Raw genomic sequence first — 14961 nt, forward strand, 5'->3', positions numbered from 1 at the left:
TAAAGGTATTTGAAAAGGTAAGATTTTGTTTTGTATTGTATTTAGCTATAAGCAGGCATTTAAGGGATTTCTATTATTCCCTAAATTGAAATTGAATTCTCTTTTACTTCTGTACATTGCTTACACTATAAAATAACAAAAACTACTTATCTGTGAAGTCATGTAATTTTAGAGCTGTAAGGAGCCAAGCATTTTATTGTCTCCTGATATTCAAGTTTGGTCTGTGAAACACAGCCTTAGCATCATCAGCTGGGAGCTTTTAACAAGTGCAGAATCTCAGGTCCACAAACAGAACTACTGCTTCAGATTCTAACACAAAACCCAAGTCTTTAATTTTGATGAAGTCCAACTTATGGAGTTACCTTTTATGAATCTTGATTTTGGTTTCCAGTCTAATACAACATTTTGCCCAGCCTTAGAGCTCAAAGATTTTTTGCTACATTTTAAAACAGAAGTTGTATATTTACATCTTTTTGACTTCAACAGTAAATTTTGAATAAAGTATGAGATAGATATAGGTTAATTTTTTTCCTCTACTTGTGTCCAATTGCTCCAGCACTGTCTGTAAGAAAGGCTCTTTTATTTCTACCGAATTGTTTCATTATCTTTGTAGAAAATCAGCTGCATATGCATGTGAATCTACATTTGGATTCTCCATTCCGTCCCACTGATCTGTGTGTTTAGCCCTCTATCAACAACATAGTGTCGATTATTGTACCTTTACTGACATTAGGAATAGGAACACTGATTCCTATCACCATATTCATTCTTTTTAAGAGTAATTTTTAGCTAGTTAATTTGCCTTTCCATATAAACTTTAAAAGACTCTTGTCTAATATCTGCAAAAATGTCTTGCTGGGATTCTGATAGGAATTACATCAAACTTATGTTTTGATTTGGAGAGAATTGACATCTTTACTAGTTGAGTCTTCCAGTCCATGAACACCATAGGTGTCTTCCTTTATTCATATCATTGATTTAAGAATGCCATGTAGTTTCCAATATGTAAGTACATATGTGTTTTGTATGATTGACATCAAAGTAACTTTTTTCAGCAATTGTAAATGGCGCCATATTTTCAACTGTTTATGTTCGCATGTTCATTATTGGTGCATATAAATACCAATGATTTTGTACATATACTTTGTATCCTACAATCCTGCGTAGGATAATCATTCTAAGAGTATTTTGTAGATTACTCAGGATTTTCTACCTAGACTAATCATGTCGTCTCCACATAGTGACAGTTTTCTTTCTTTCTTTCCTGTTGTATAACCCGTTTCCTTTTCTTAACTTTCTGCACTGGCTAGAACTCCCAGCAGTGTGTTGAATAAAATCGATGAGCACCTACATCCTCGACTTGATATGGTCTTAGGAGGATTGTAGTCTTTCAACATAAAATATAACGTTAGCTCTAGAGTTTTATGGATGTCTTTATAAAAGCGAGGAAGTTTTTTTTCTATGCCCACTTTTCTGAGTTTGTTTTTGTCACAAATGGATATTGGATCTTGCTAAATACTTTTCTGCATCAATTGATAAGATCATGTAATTTTTCTTATTTAGCCTACTAATTGATCACATCAATTAAGTTTTGAGTATTGAACCCACCTTGCATTTTTTAATAATCTCCATGTGGCCATGGTGTATAATTATTTTTATAGATTTCAGAATTCCTTTTGTTAGTACTTGTTAAGGATGCTTGCATCTATATTCATAAATCAGATCAATCTGTAGTTTTATTTATTTTGTATTGTTTTTGTAGTTTCGGTATCAGGGCAAGCCTTGGTTTATTAGATAGATGAAGAAGTATTTTTCTATTTTCTGCAAGAGACTGCAGAATTTATATTAGTCCTTCCCTAAATGTTTGATAGATTTCTCCAGTGAAACTACCTGGGCCTGAATATACTTCTTTTTTGGCATTTTAAAATAATGATTGCAGTGGTCTTAATAGGTATAAAGGAAATTCAGACTACCTATTTCATAGTGTGTACGTTGTGGTAGTTTTTGTGTTTTTAAAGGAATCAGTCCATTTCATCTAAGTTGTCAAATTTAAATGTGCAACATTGTTTATAGTATTTCCTATCTTTTCAATGTCTGCAGATTCTGTGTTGACTTCTTCTGTTTCATTCCTAATACCGGAAATTTGTGTCTTCCTTTTTTTTTTTTTTTAATCTATGTTGCTAAAGGTTTGTGAATTTTATTGATCTGTTAAAAAAAAAGCAACTTTTTTTTTCATAGACTTTTTCCCCTGTTGTTTTTCTGTTTACAATTTCATTGATTTCTTCCCTTATCTTTATATTTCCTCCTTGATATTTGCTTGGTATATTTTGTCCTTTTTCTAAACAATGTATTGAGGTAAGAGCTTAGATTACTGACTTGGGACCATTTCTCTTTCCTAGTATGTGGATTGAGTGCTTTAAATTTCCTTGTCAGAACTGCATTAGCATGAATTTTGACGTGTTTATTTTAATTCAGTTCAGTGAATTTTTTAATTTCCCTCATGACTTACACTTTGACTCATGGGTTATTTATAGGTGTTTTGTTTAGTTTCTGAGAGTCTGAAGATTTACCTGTTAGATCTTTCTGCTATTTTTTACTACCATGATTCCATTATGACCAGAGAACAATAGTCTGTATAATTTAATTTCTTTTAAATTTATCTGCGTTTGTTCTATGGCCCAGACATGGTCTATATTAGTTTATGTTTCATGAATACTTGAAAATACAGTGTATCCTGCTGTTGTTAGGTGGAATTTTCTTTTATAAAATTTTCTACAGATTGGTGATCAGATCATACTGGTGGATGGTGTTAATCTTCAATCCATGTAGTCTATCAGTTGTCCACAGGGAGTGTCGAAGTCTCTTTTATTGCAAACTTGATTCTTTCTCCTTTCAGTTCTACCATCTTGTCTTATTATTTTACAGCCCTGTTGTCTGCTATATGTACATTTAGGATCGCTATGTCTTCCTGGTGCATTGATCCTTTTGCTACTCCATGATAATCTTCCTAATTGCTGATAATTTTCTTTGTTCTGAAGTCTCTTTTTTCTCATATTAATATGGACACTCTTGTTTCCTTTGATTGATTTCTGCATAATATGTCTTTTCCTACTCTTCTATATTCTACCAACTCATTTTTACAATTATACATAGTTTGGACATGATTTCAATCCATTCTGCTAATCTCTGATTTTTACTTGGTTTATTTAATTTCTAAGAATAAAAGGAACATGCTAAACAGGAGATAAAACATTGTTTGATAGCATTGACTTACCTACTTCTTCCTCATCTCAACCACTGGTACCAGGCATGGGGAAAGAAGTCTGGAAGACATCTTGGATTCCTCTCGCTTCACCTTCCAAAAACAACTAATGTCTTTGGAGCACTTGCTATGTGTGAGGTGTCCCACTACTGTTGCAGGTGCATTCACTTGCTTAACATTCACGTTCTGCACATGAGATGGCTGAGGCTTAGAAAGTTGAGGATTACAGAGATAGTGACCATGGGGTTTAATGCCCAGTGCACGTCACTCCACAGTCCACAGTCCCAAGAGTTCTACTGCCTTTCAAGTCCTCACCAGGTTTGCCACTTCTACTTCCAGTACTGAAGTCCAGATCCTTACTCTGCACATGAGATTTTTAAAACCTCTAATAGCTCCCGCTGCTAGCCCACTGTCCTTCCTCCAATGCACCCCTCACAGGATCCTCAGTTGTCTTCTTTGGTCCCGAGAGGCACAATGGAATGGTTTTGGAATCTTGAGTTTAGTTTAGATCAGAGTTCCAACTTCACTTTCCTTCTGTGATTTATTTATTTATTTGTTTGTTTGTTTGTTTGTTTGTTTATTTATTTATTTTGCTGGGGATTGAACCCAAGGCCTTGTGCATATGAGGCAAGCACTCTACTAACTGAGCTATATCCCCAGTCCACTCAACCTCAATTTCCCTAAGGAACCCTGCAAGTTAGTTACCTCTTCACACCTGACCTTCTGATCTGCAAAATGAAAATGCTTTTACCATGCTTACAATTACATTAAACGAGGATTTACACGCAAAGTGCCTAGGGCAGCACCTGGTAGTAGTGTATCTGACTTGTTTCCACAATTATAGAAATGAGAAACAGAGGTTCTTCCTTGTCTGTGGGTTACAAGCAAATTCACATCTGTGTTCAGCTTCTCATCCCTGAGTCAAACCTGTCCTGACCCACTTTTCACTTCCTATGTGATTTTCCCAACTTCCAATTGCCTAGAACATGCTTGTCTCACTTTTCTGCCTATTAAAACTACCTTTTAAAGGCCATTTTCTTATGGTTCTTCTCTGAATATGCCCTCACATCCTAATGTGAATAAATGCTTTCTCTCTCCTATATCCACAAGACACTGCAGGAATTAGAGAGTGGGATGTCTTCCATCTTTTATCTCAGGCTTCTAGCTGCAGTGGGAGAGTGAGAGGCCACCCATATTTTCACTACACCTTGAAATAGCATAATTGCCACAGTTTTGGCTGGGCACAGAATCACGAGCCACTCAAGCAGGAACAAAACTTTATTTTGAAAAAGCCGCCGATACTCTCTAGGCGCCGGCAAGCCAAACCCTGTCCTCCCACGCGGGCGTCTACCGGAACCGCGCACCTCCCGGAACCGGGGGTCCCCCGGACCTCCCCCAGAATTCCTTTCTACTATCCTTCCCCAACCAATGGGAACTCTCCATGAGTCCCGTAACATAAGTCCGGTAGCAGGCCAAGGTGAACAGCGGGAGTCCAATTTCCATATGAATGTAAATCTTAACATAATCATATCTCAGTGGCTAGCTGGCGTCACTTTACAACCAAAGGTGCCATACATCGTATATTTGCTTGTGGCTCCTAGCACATAATGGCTAACAGTAGAGGATCTGAGAAAGTGACTTTGGATTTGGATTTGACTCTGCCAAGAAATGATTTGTTTTACCACCTATAACTCAGTTATATCATTTGTGTGTGTGATGGTGACAATCAATGTCTCTCATAAGATTAATGTGAATATTAACTATGAGAGTGGAGGTGCTCAGCAAGAAGTCTGACCTGTGGCTTGTGTTTAGCGGTATCAATAAGTACTTGCTATGAGAATATCAATCTTAAATCAGTTATAGGCTTTGTATCATTATAAAGAAAAGGCTTAATTTATGGGCCTAAGTCCTGGGAGAACTAATGGTGAAGTGTGTTCACATGCCTGGCCCTTTCCATGCCAGTGGTGGCCTTTGATCAAAGCTGTCCTATCCTGCCTCTAGCAGCTCTTGTGTGCTCTTACTTGGGTTTACTAAATATTTACATGAATATGGCAGTATACTGCAAAGAAACTTTGGGAGTTGAATAAATAAGTAAATAGAAAGACAGCAACCACGTAATTTTACTTACTGAGTAAAACTCCAAAGAGCAAATGATTAAACATTGGCTTTTCCTTTCCTCACCAAGTTCTCACTCTACTTTTTTCCTTTTAGTGTCTCTATCCCTTTTCCCCAAAACCATTTTAGGTGGTCTTGCTTGACTTAAATTTCTCAGTTTGTACATTTTTAGAGACTAAAAGTCATCTAAATCACCTATAGGTCATCTATATGAGTTTATTTATATTTGCGTTGTCAATCACTTGGATTATTCATGAGTTAATGATACAGTCCTCCTTTCCAGGGCAGAAAACCCATGACCACCTCCCAGATCATTGAAAATGGGTATGATGTTACCTGCTATATTATATCTTTCTGAAGTTGAGTGATTCAGATCAACAGAATATTTCACCTTGTTAGGAGCGAAATTAAAAGGAACTCTTTTTATATTGTAATTTCACCCTGAATTCACCTAGAGGCGTATAGCAAAGAAATAAAAAGTATTCAATGTACCCAAGGTCAGTAAGTCTGAGTCAAATAACACAGTAGATTATTTGTGCTAATGTGCTCACATGGCATGTTCCCCCTCCTGAAGTATTTGTGAGGTTTAGATACTGCTTTTCATTTCCAAATAAAAAGGCTCCCTGCCACCCACTCAGGATTACAGCGATAATGGATCATCATTATTTCTGACAGCATATGCTAATTCATTGACTTTTTGATGGAAAGAAAACAGAGACTATGAAATGAATCATTTTATGTTCTCTGAATCTATCATTCTTTATCATGCAATACATTTTCACATGCAATTAAGTTCTATATATTTTATTTTTAAAAAGAATACATTCTAATATAACATTCTGATGCACTTATGACTGCCAATACATATTACATAGGACTGTCAAAATACAAAAATAAAGTTGTAAATGCAATATTTAAAAAAAATGATCCTATTTTTTGTGCTTTAGAAGGTTAAAATATGGAATCTAAAAATCATGTAAGGTCAATGTTACAGATGCATTTATTCATGCATAATTATAATCATTCAACAAATATTTTTTGAGGGCCTGCTATGTGCTAGGTACTGTTACAAATGTCAGAGAAAATAAAGATCAACTGGAAATGTTCTTTTCCCTTGAGGAGATTATATTTTCTGTGAATTGGAGAAAAGCAACCACATAGCCTGTCTCCAAGAAAAAGTGGGAAGTTGTAGGACTTTGCAAAATAAAGTCATTTACATATAAATTTTTGTACCTATTTGCATAAAACATTGTATTGCATTTTTGCTAGACAAATCACCACAAACTCGGGTGGCTTAAAATAATAGAAATCTGTGTTCTGAGGCCCAGAAATCTGAAATCCAGGTGTCAGCAGGGCTGTGCACTCTCCTGAGGTCCTTTCATGCTTCTCTGTATCTCCCAGTAATCCTTTGTGTTCTTTGGCTTGTGGTTACATAAATCCAACCATTATCTGCATCCTCGAATGGCCAACTTCTGTGTGTGTGTGTGTGTGTGTCCAAATTTTCCTCTTCTCCTAAGGATACCAATAGCTGTGTGAGGGCCCATTTGAATTCAATAACTTCATCTCAATTTCATTGCACCTGCAAAAACCCTATTTTCAAAAAAGGTCACATTCACAGAGGTGGGTAGACACCAATTTTGGGGGGACACTATTCAGCTCAGCACCAGTGTAAAGATAGATTAAGCCAGTATTGATAGGTTTTTGTATTATCTCTTACTTCACACAATTAATGTTCATTTTCTCATAAAGCTTTATTGCCATTTTCTGTTGGTGTCTTTTCAAAATTATTCTTGAGGGGCTGGGGATGTGGCTCAAGTGGTAGCGTGCTCGCCTGGCATGCATGCAGCCCGGGTTCAATCCTCAGCACCACATACAAACAAAGATGTTGTGTCTGCCGAAAACTAAAAAATAAATAATAAAATTTCTATCTCTCTCTCTTTAAAAAAAAAAAATTGTTCTTGAACTTCTGAATGGGTTGCAAATCCGTGGACAGCACGGCACTATGGTTGTAATTCATGTTCCTTCTCTATTTTTCCCCAGGCAGAACTCTTACATTTACAATGATGGACACTGAACTTGAATATTTATAAAACAGTTTTTCCAGTAAAATTAGGGAGGAGATTCTGACTTATTATAGACTCTAGCACTCTGAGAATGCTGTAACTTTTTGTCTAACTAGAGCCAGAAGATTATTTTAATAGACTGTGATAATTCAACTATTTTAGTGGCATTTTCTATTCTTTAAAATGTGAATAAGAAATTAGCTATATACCCCAACTGGGACTCTTATTCCAATCAACCAAAACATGAGGGCAAGATTTTGAGACATAACCTTCCATCCAGAGTATCTTCTGTTTCCTAACCTAATAAGAAAGCAAACTCCAAATGTAGTTTAGAATCCAACTCTGGAGGCCTGGGGCTGACACCATCATGAGTAAGAGTCTCTGCCTCCTCCACTACCCAATACATTTCCATAACTGAAATAATAACCACAGTAACAAAGAAAAAATGATACAATTTAGAGATGAAAAAATCTTAAAATAATGTTGAAAACAATTGTCTGGTAGTCTTTCAAAATTTTTTCTAGGCCTATAGTATAGAAGTACCGTGTATCTACTTTATTCCTATACTTGAATAATTTTCTGGCTTGATTTCTGGTGGGTATTTTTCTACAAGAAAACTATAATATAGATTTGCAGTTGGCTTTTATAATGTAAATTGTATGGAAGTGGTTTTACCCATGCAGCCTGTACAGCCTTACCTCATTCATTCAGCAGAGTTCCCAGTATATAACTCTACCACAATGTATTAAATTATTTCCCAAACCATGGATACTTAGGTTGTTTCTAACCAGGGGCTTACAAAAGTGCTGAAATAAACACTACTATGTGCTGACATTTGGTGGAACAGACTCACAAAAATAAGATTGCTGGTAAGTATATGTAGTTTTGTTTTGCAGTCAAATATGGTCAAAAATGTACCCTAAAGATAACATCAATCTTTTTATTTCTTCTGAGATTTTTTTTTGTTGTTGTTGTTGTTTTGTTTTTCATGGAGGGCAATCTGAGAAATTAAGATGATTCATTGTTTCTACTTGCTTTTTATTGTTGGTGAAATTGATAATCTTTTTGTGCATTTGCCATGTTTTGTTCTTTCTTTAAACTTAAGCTTAATTTCCCTTTCCACTTTCCTGCTGGAGATTTATCATTGATTCAGAGGAACTCTCTATATTTTAACTAGTAAATGCTCTCTTACCTAGGCTACAGGTATCTGCCCTGTGGTCCTTCTGTCTTTGTTTATACTATATATTCTACAGGGGAAATTCAATTTTTGTTCTTTTTTGGCAATCAAATATGTCGATCTTTTACTTCATGACTCCCAGTTTTCAGTCCAGATCTGAAAAGTTCTCATTGACCTAGGCTTTTAAAAGAATTAACAATTTTTTAAAATGTTCACGTGAAATGAAAAGGGATCTAATTTTGTAATGTACAGCCGATGACATGTAAAGAATTCATTTGAATCCTTCTCCTATTTATTTTGATTTGGGGGTTTGTTGTTTAAAGGACAATTACCCCACATACGTTGAATTGCCGTTTTCATTATATACTAAACTAGCTTCCTGACTGTCTAGCCTCTTTTACATATTTATCAAATCTTGCCATTAACACCCTCTATTAGCTACTATAACTTCATTTTCTATTTGAAAGTCCACCTCATTAGTCTGCTTCCAATTTTCTTGGTTATTTGCAAGCATATTTATTCCAGCAAATAATTCTTGAGCAGAATTTTTTAAGTTCCAAAATAAAATTTCTTTGGGATTTTTGATTAAAACTTATTTTAATCAAATTTTTGTATCTAAATATAGTTTTCTGATGAGAAAACATTGTTTGTAATTTCTTCTGGATTTCTCATTATTGTAGTGTTTTCTTCATAAAGTGTCACACACTTTTATAGCTTTGTTATTTCTGAATAGGACCATCTCAAAATATGCTTTTTGTTGGCAAAAACTGTTTACTTATCTAGCACTCAGTCACCTTACTAAACTCCCTAATGAGTTCTTTTTTGGATGTGCTTCTCTAGAATTTTCTACAATATTTTCATCTGTAAATTATTTCATCTGTAAGATATTCTTGTCTTTTTCTACTCAACATTTATGCTCCTTATTTCTTTTTCTTGATTTTTGCCCAGCTAGGACCTCTAGAAGAATGTTACACAAAAGCATTTATATCAGATATTTCTACTCATCTGTAAAAACTGAGTCATGACATAGGAAGTTTCCTGGATTTTCTTATCCCTTGATCTATCCAGGTTAAGGAACTTTTTCTCCAATATTTTCATAATAACTCAGCATGGGTATATTGCGGCATGAATCACATGGAGTAACTGTTCATGAACTCTATAACCAAAGCAAATTTATACATTAAATATTTACACCCCAGCATGATTGTAATTAATAAATTGGCTTAAAATGACGGGTAATACTGTTTTGCTGAAATTAAGTTGCCAATTTTGGATTAATAGTATAAATGGATGCTCATATCTGTTTCTATATAATCTGTCTCCTAATTTTTCCCCCTAATTTTTGAATTGTGGTAAAATACACGTAAAATTTACTATCTTAATCAATTTTAAATGTATAGTTCCGTGGTACTAAGTATATTTATATAACAATGCCATGACCATCACCATTTATCTCTAGTACTCTGTTCATTTATTGAAACTAAAACTCTATGTGCATTAAACAATTACCCCCTGCCCCTTCTGCCATTACTCTTTCTCCCCAGTCCCTAGAATCTATTATTTTACTTCCTATCTTTACATTTTGACTATTCTAATTACCTCATAGAACTGGAATCATACAGTATTTATTTTCCCACAATAGGCTTATTTCACTTAGTATAATGTCTTTGAGGTTCATCCATGTTGTAATATATGGCAGAATTTCCTTTCTAATCCTGAATGATATCCCATTATATGTATATATCATATTTTCCTTAACCACCCATCAACAAGTCGACACTTAGATGGCTCCCACATTAGCTATTGCAGATAACGCAGCCATGAACATCAGTGTGCATATATCCCTTTAAGACCATTTTAAATTCTTTTTCAGTATATTCCCAGAAGTGGAATCGCCAGATCATGTGATAATTCCAATTTTCAACTTTTTGAGGAACTTATATTCTGTTTTCTGTAGCAGTTACCACATTTTACATTCCTATCAACAGTGTGTAAGAGTTTCAATTTCTACACATTCTCCTCATTTATGGTTTATTTTTTAAAATAACAGTCAGACCAACAGGTGCCATGTGGTATCACACTGCAGTCTTCATTTGCATTTTCCTAGTAAGAAGTGATGTTGAGCATTTTCTCTATGCTTCCTGGCCATTTGTAGATCTTCTTTAGAGAAGTTATCTATGAAAGTTTTTTGCACATTTTTAACCAGGCTGATTTTTGTTGTCGTCTTTGTGTTCTTGCCCCTATGTCTTTTAAATGGAGACCATCCATTTGAATGAGAATGCTTCAGAATGATTTTAATAACTTAGGTCTTTGTATGTTATTTCAGGAAAATCAGGCTTTATACTTAACCAAACCCTGGTTCTATGCAATTCTGAAATGCCAATTTTAATGAGCTGTCATTTGCTACCTTAGTGAGGTTGGTTTAATCCTTTGAAGGGAAGGTTATCTTGGGGGAGTTATTGCAATGTGCATTATGTGGAAATATAAAATCAGATGCACATAATTCATCATCTCATTTGGTATATATTAATGGCTTTTCAGTGGTGCAAGTTGGTACACATAAGAACATGGTACGTGATTACGTGGTAAATGGTCTAGTGAAAATTCTCCCTAGACAGACATGTCTAAACCACTGAGGACTGCCTAGTAACTAAGTTTCTGTAGCATATTTTTGTCTTAAGCTAGTATAGTCCATAGCACGTTGTTTACATAATGTATCACATCATGTAAAAAATGTTAGAAATTATTTATGAAGCACTGAGGTAGATTTTTTTTTTCTCATAACAAAGTATCATGTAAGGGAGTTCAGTTTTCAGATTTACTCTCAGAAGAAAGAAAGAAAGCTGTATTTATAAGTTTTACTACATGACAGTTGGATTTTCTGATTGAGTAATGTTTCATTCAAGTTTTATTTAAAAAATAATACAGAAGTTTCTGTCTTTGATAACAAAAGTGTTTTGGGACATTTTTTAGGATAGTCCTTCAACTTATGAGGTGTCACTCAGAAATCAAGGCCTGTAAAGTCTGATACTAAGGACGGTAACACTGATGTTTATGTCATTTAAAAGGATATATGTAAACTAGCTTCACAATGTGATGCTATAAATTCTTCTTCATAATCAGCAAGAAGTGTAACATGTATGTAAATAAGCTAAAATGGCTCAATATCCTGTTACATTTTGTATTGGAAGGAAGCAGACAGGCAGGCAGACAGGCAGGCTCGCTGGCTGGCTGGCTTTTAAAACTACAAATCTTTTTATTCTTAAGGTCAATTTCAAGTGCCACCCCTACATTTAATCTCTCCATCAGAGGTAATCATTTTTTGGATCCCATAGAACTTGGTAACTCAGTTACTACACCTAAAGCTAAAAATGTTTTATCTTGACATGTCTTACTTGTTCAACCATCTGTGGGATCTCTGCACTCCCAATGCTTGCTAAGATTCTGGCATATAACAATTAGCAAATGTTCAATGAATAGATTAATAAACATGGAGGCCATTTTCTCTTTGCCAAAAGCTGCCACCAAACACCACTATTTACAGCTGTGAAACTCAGTGTTGTTTCCAGCTTCATCCACATCATTCAGTGGAGCTGATGAAGTCCTCGGCCTCGGCAGAAGGCCAAACTGAACTTTATAGAATATGCTGTTAAAGTTTTTGGCCCCTTGGAGTACAAGGCCCTGAAGTCAGGTTCCCAGGTCCATTTATGGATAAATGGAATTCAAAACTTCTCCACAGGGAGTAACTGGGAAAATCTGGAGACATGCCATACACATACCAGAATGCATTCTTCATATTCCCGAAATTCACTGAAGGAGCACAGTGTAAAAGCACCCAAGAAGTTTGTGGTACACTTTGTCATACAGACTTCTCTGAACAGAAGAGAACCCAAGCTGCTCTCCAAAAGTGGGACCTGATCCTGTGCTTCCTCTAGTCACTCTTCTTGGGTCTAGATACAAAATGTTCATGGAAAACAGGTAACCAAGCTCCCACTCTCCACCGCTCAACAACAATTTGCCTAAGACTGAGGAATTTCTGGAAATGCAGAAATTTCAATGCTATAACAGTCCTAGGGAAATTGGGAAGGCTGGCCATCCCAAACAGGTAAAACACCAGTAGCTACCTATCAATTCCCCTGGTAGACAGAAACAGTTAGGTAAATCCAGGCTTTTAGGGTAGTAAGCACATGTATAGAATGTCAGACCAACACACCCTTCTTTTATTGAACTGTGACATTTCTGTAGTTAGAGCAATGTATCTCAAACTTTACTAGAGAACCGCATCACCCAGAGGGCTTGTTAAAACAGACTGCTAGACCCTGTGTTCAGAGTGTCTTAATTTAGGAAGTCTAGCATTCAGCTTTAACACTTGCATTTCTTACAAGTTATCAGATGATGATGATGGTCTAGGAACTTGGTTTTGAGAACCATTGTACAGGGAAATTTTGCATATTGCCATCTGCTTGTGAGACTAATTAACATGCAGGGGAAAAAGGGTCAGTTGAAAGTATAAAGGGATGAATTAGCAATATGAAGCACAGACTTTCACAAGAATTAATTTTATTTTCTTCTCCATTTCTTAAGCACATCTCAGTGGTGAGTATGGTTTGAAAAATAACAATATACAAAGTATAATAGAAAAGATTTAAACTTCTATGAAAGATTTTGCAGTGATGTAGAGGGGTTTTCCATTGTTGGGTTACTTTAATGACTGTGGTTTCTCTGGAAAGAAAGCCACTGCAGCATAGTTCTGATGACATTTAGTTCCTCTTACGAATGTTCAAACCAAAAAGTTGAAATAGCTTTTGTACTTAATTGAGTCACCATTGTACAATCATCATTCTCTCAGGCATACTAATTAGAAAAAAAATTACAGGCTGATAATGCAGTTGGCATTTCTTTCAACCTATGCAAACTTTTAAATGTAAATGAATATTTAACAAACATATAAAAGCAACTCTATATTGTAAATATGCATTCAATTTTATGCCCAAACTCTTCACTTAGAAACTTCTATTCCTTCCCATCAGTACATTCATTTTGCCTTCAACTGTGGAAATATGCTCCTTATCTTCAAAGAAAGGTTCCTGACTGTGCTCATTTAGAGGCTGTATTTGAACTTGGAGAAACTGAGCTTGGTACTTTTGTGACATGATTCCTATATCTATAAACAGTTTCTAGGGAAATGGTTCTGAAAGAGAAAAATTTTACTATTCTGATGCATAAAATAAATTTGTAAATATGCCTCTCTCAGAGACTCATTTTCCATAACAACATGTTGTTTCTGTCCGCAGCGTGCTGGTGGTGGGCTCGCCATTCCCTTGTGTGCATTCCAGGGGACGGTGTCTCTCCAGGCACCTACAGGGAAAACCCTCTCTCTTTCTACATATGAGGTAAGCGCAGAAGGGCAAAAAATAACCCCGACCTCTAAGAAAATAGAAGTCTATCGATCTAAAAGCGTTGGCCATGAACCAAACTCAGAGGAGTCTCACTCCACATTTGCGGACACCAGTGTGAAAATACACCTCGAGGTTCTTGAAATTTGCGACAATGAGGAGGCCCTGGACACTGTGTCAATCATCAGCAACATCAGCCAGTCCTCCACCCAAGTCAGATCCCCATCTCTGCGCTACTCACGGAAAGAGAACAGATTTGTTTCATGTGATCTAGGGGAGTCGGCTTCCTACTCCCTTTTTTTACCCACCAGCAATCCTGATGGAGACATCAACATCTCCATTCCAGACACCGTGGAAGCTCACAGACAGAACAGCAAGAGGCAGCACCAGGAAAGGGAGGGCTACCAGGAGGAAATCCAGCTGCTCAATCAAGCTTACAGGAAGAGGGAGGAGGAAGGCAAGGGGACTTAGCAATGGGCCACTCTAACAGGCAGAGGGGACCCTGCCACCACACACTGCGCACCAGCCCTCCTTCCAGGGCTGAGGTCCTGCCATCTCCCGTGGGTGTGAGCTTCACTGCTCTACTAGTTGATTATGCTCAGTGTGAGGAACTGGAACCAGTGCAGACACTGAGTGCATCTTATGTGCTACCTAAGATCACACACTGTGGTAATTAAATGATTTCCTGTCATATCTGATTTCTAAAAAAATCTTTTCTAAGTCAAATCCTGGCCTAGTTTACTAATGTGTTTGCCTGTGTTTGTCATGTGCATATACTGATCCCATGCACATGTTTCTACACCCAGTGTTGGCCTTCACAGAAAGGGGGGAAAGAGGCATTTTGACAATGGAAGCAATGTAGCAAAACTTCAAGTTATATTTGAAGAGCCTTGTCTAAATGTGGCTAGCAAAGCAAGCTTATTCCAATTACTGTGTTATCTTTACACC

General features: G+C 36.3%; 1 protein-coding gene across 1 annotated transcript in view; it reads left to right on the forward strand.

The window, feature by feature from the left end:
* Window positions 1-14484, forward strand: part of GPR149 (G protein-coupled receptor 149) — a gene marked incomplete at both ends in the record, with an annotated part of 72113 nt that extends 57629 nt beyond the window's left edge. The window contains one exon of the mRNA XM_081301819.1: window positions 13912-14484. Coding sequence (XP_081157945.1) covers window positions 13912-14484 — 573 coding nt within the window. The remainder of the gene's footprint in view (window positions 1-13911) is intronic.
* Window positions 14485-14961: the final 477 nt, after the last annotated feature.

Source organism: Spermophilus citellus (genome assembly GCF_964194105.1).
Source record: "Spermophilus citellus genome assembly, chromosome: 7".
In the NCBI taxonomy this organism is placed as follows: Eukaryota; Metazoa; Chordata; class Mammalia; order Rodentia; family Sciuridae; genus Spermophilus; species Spermophilus citellus.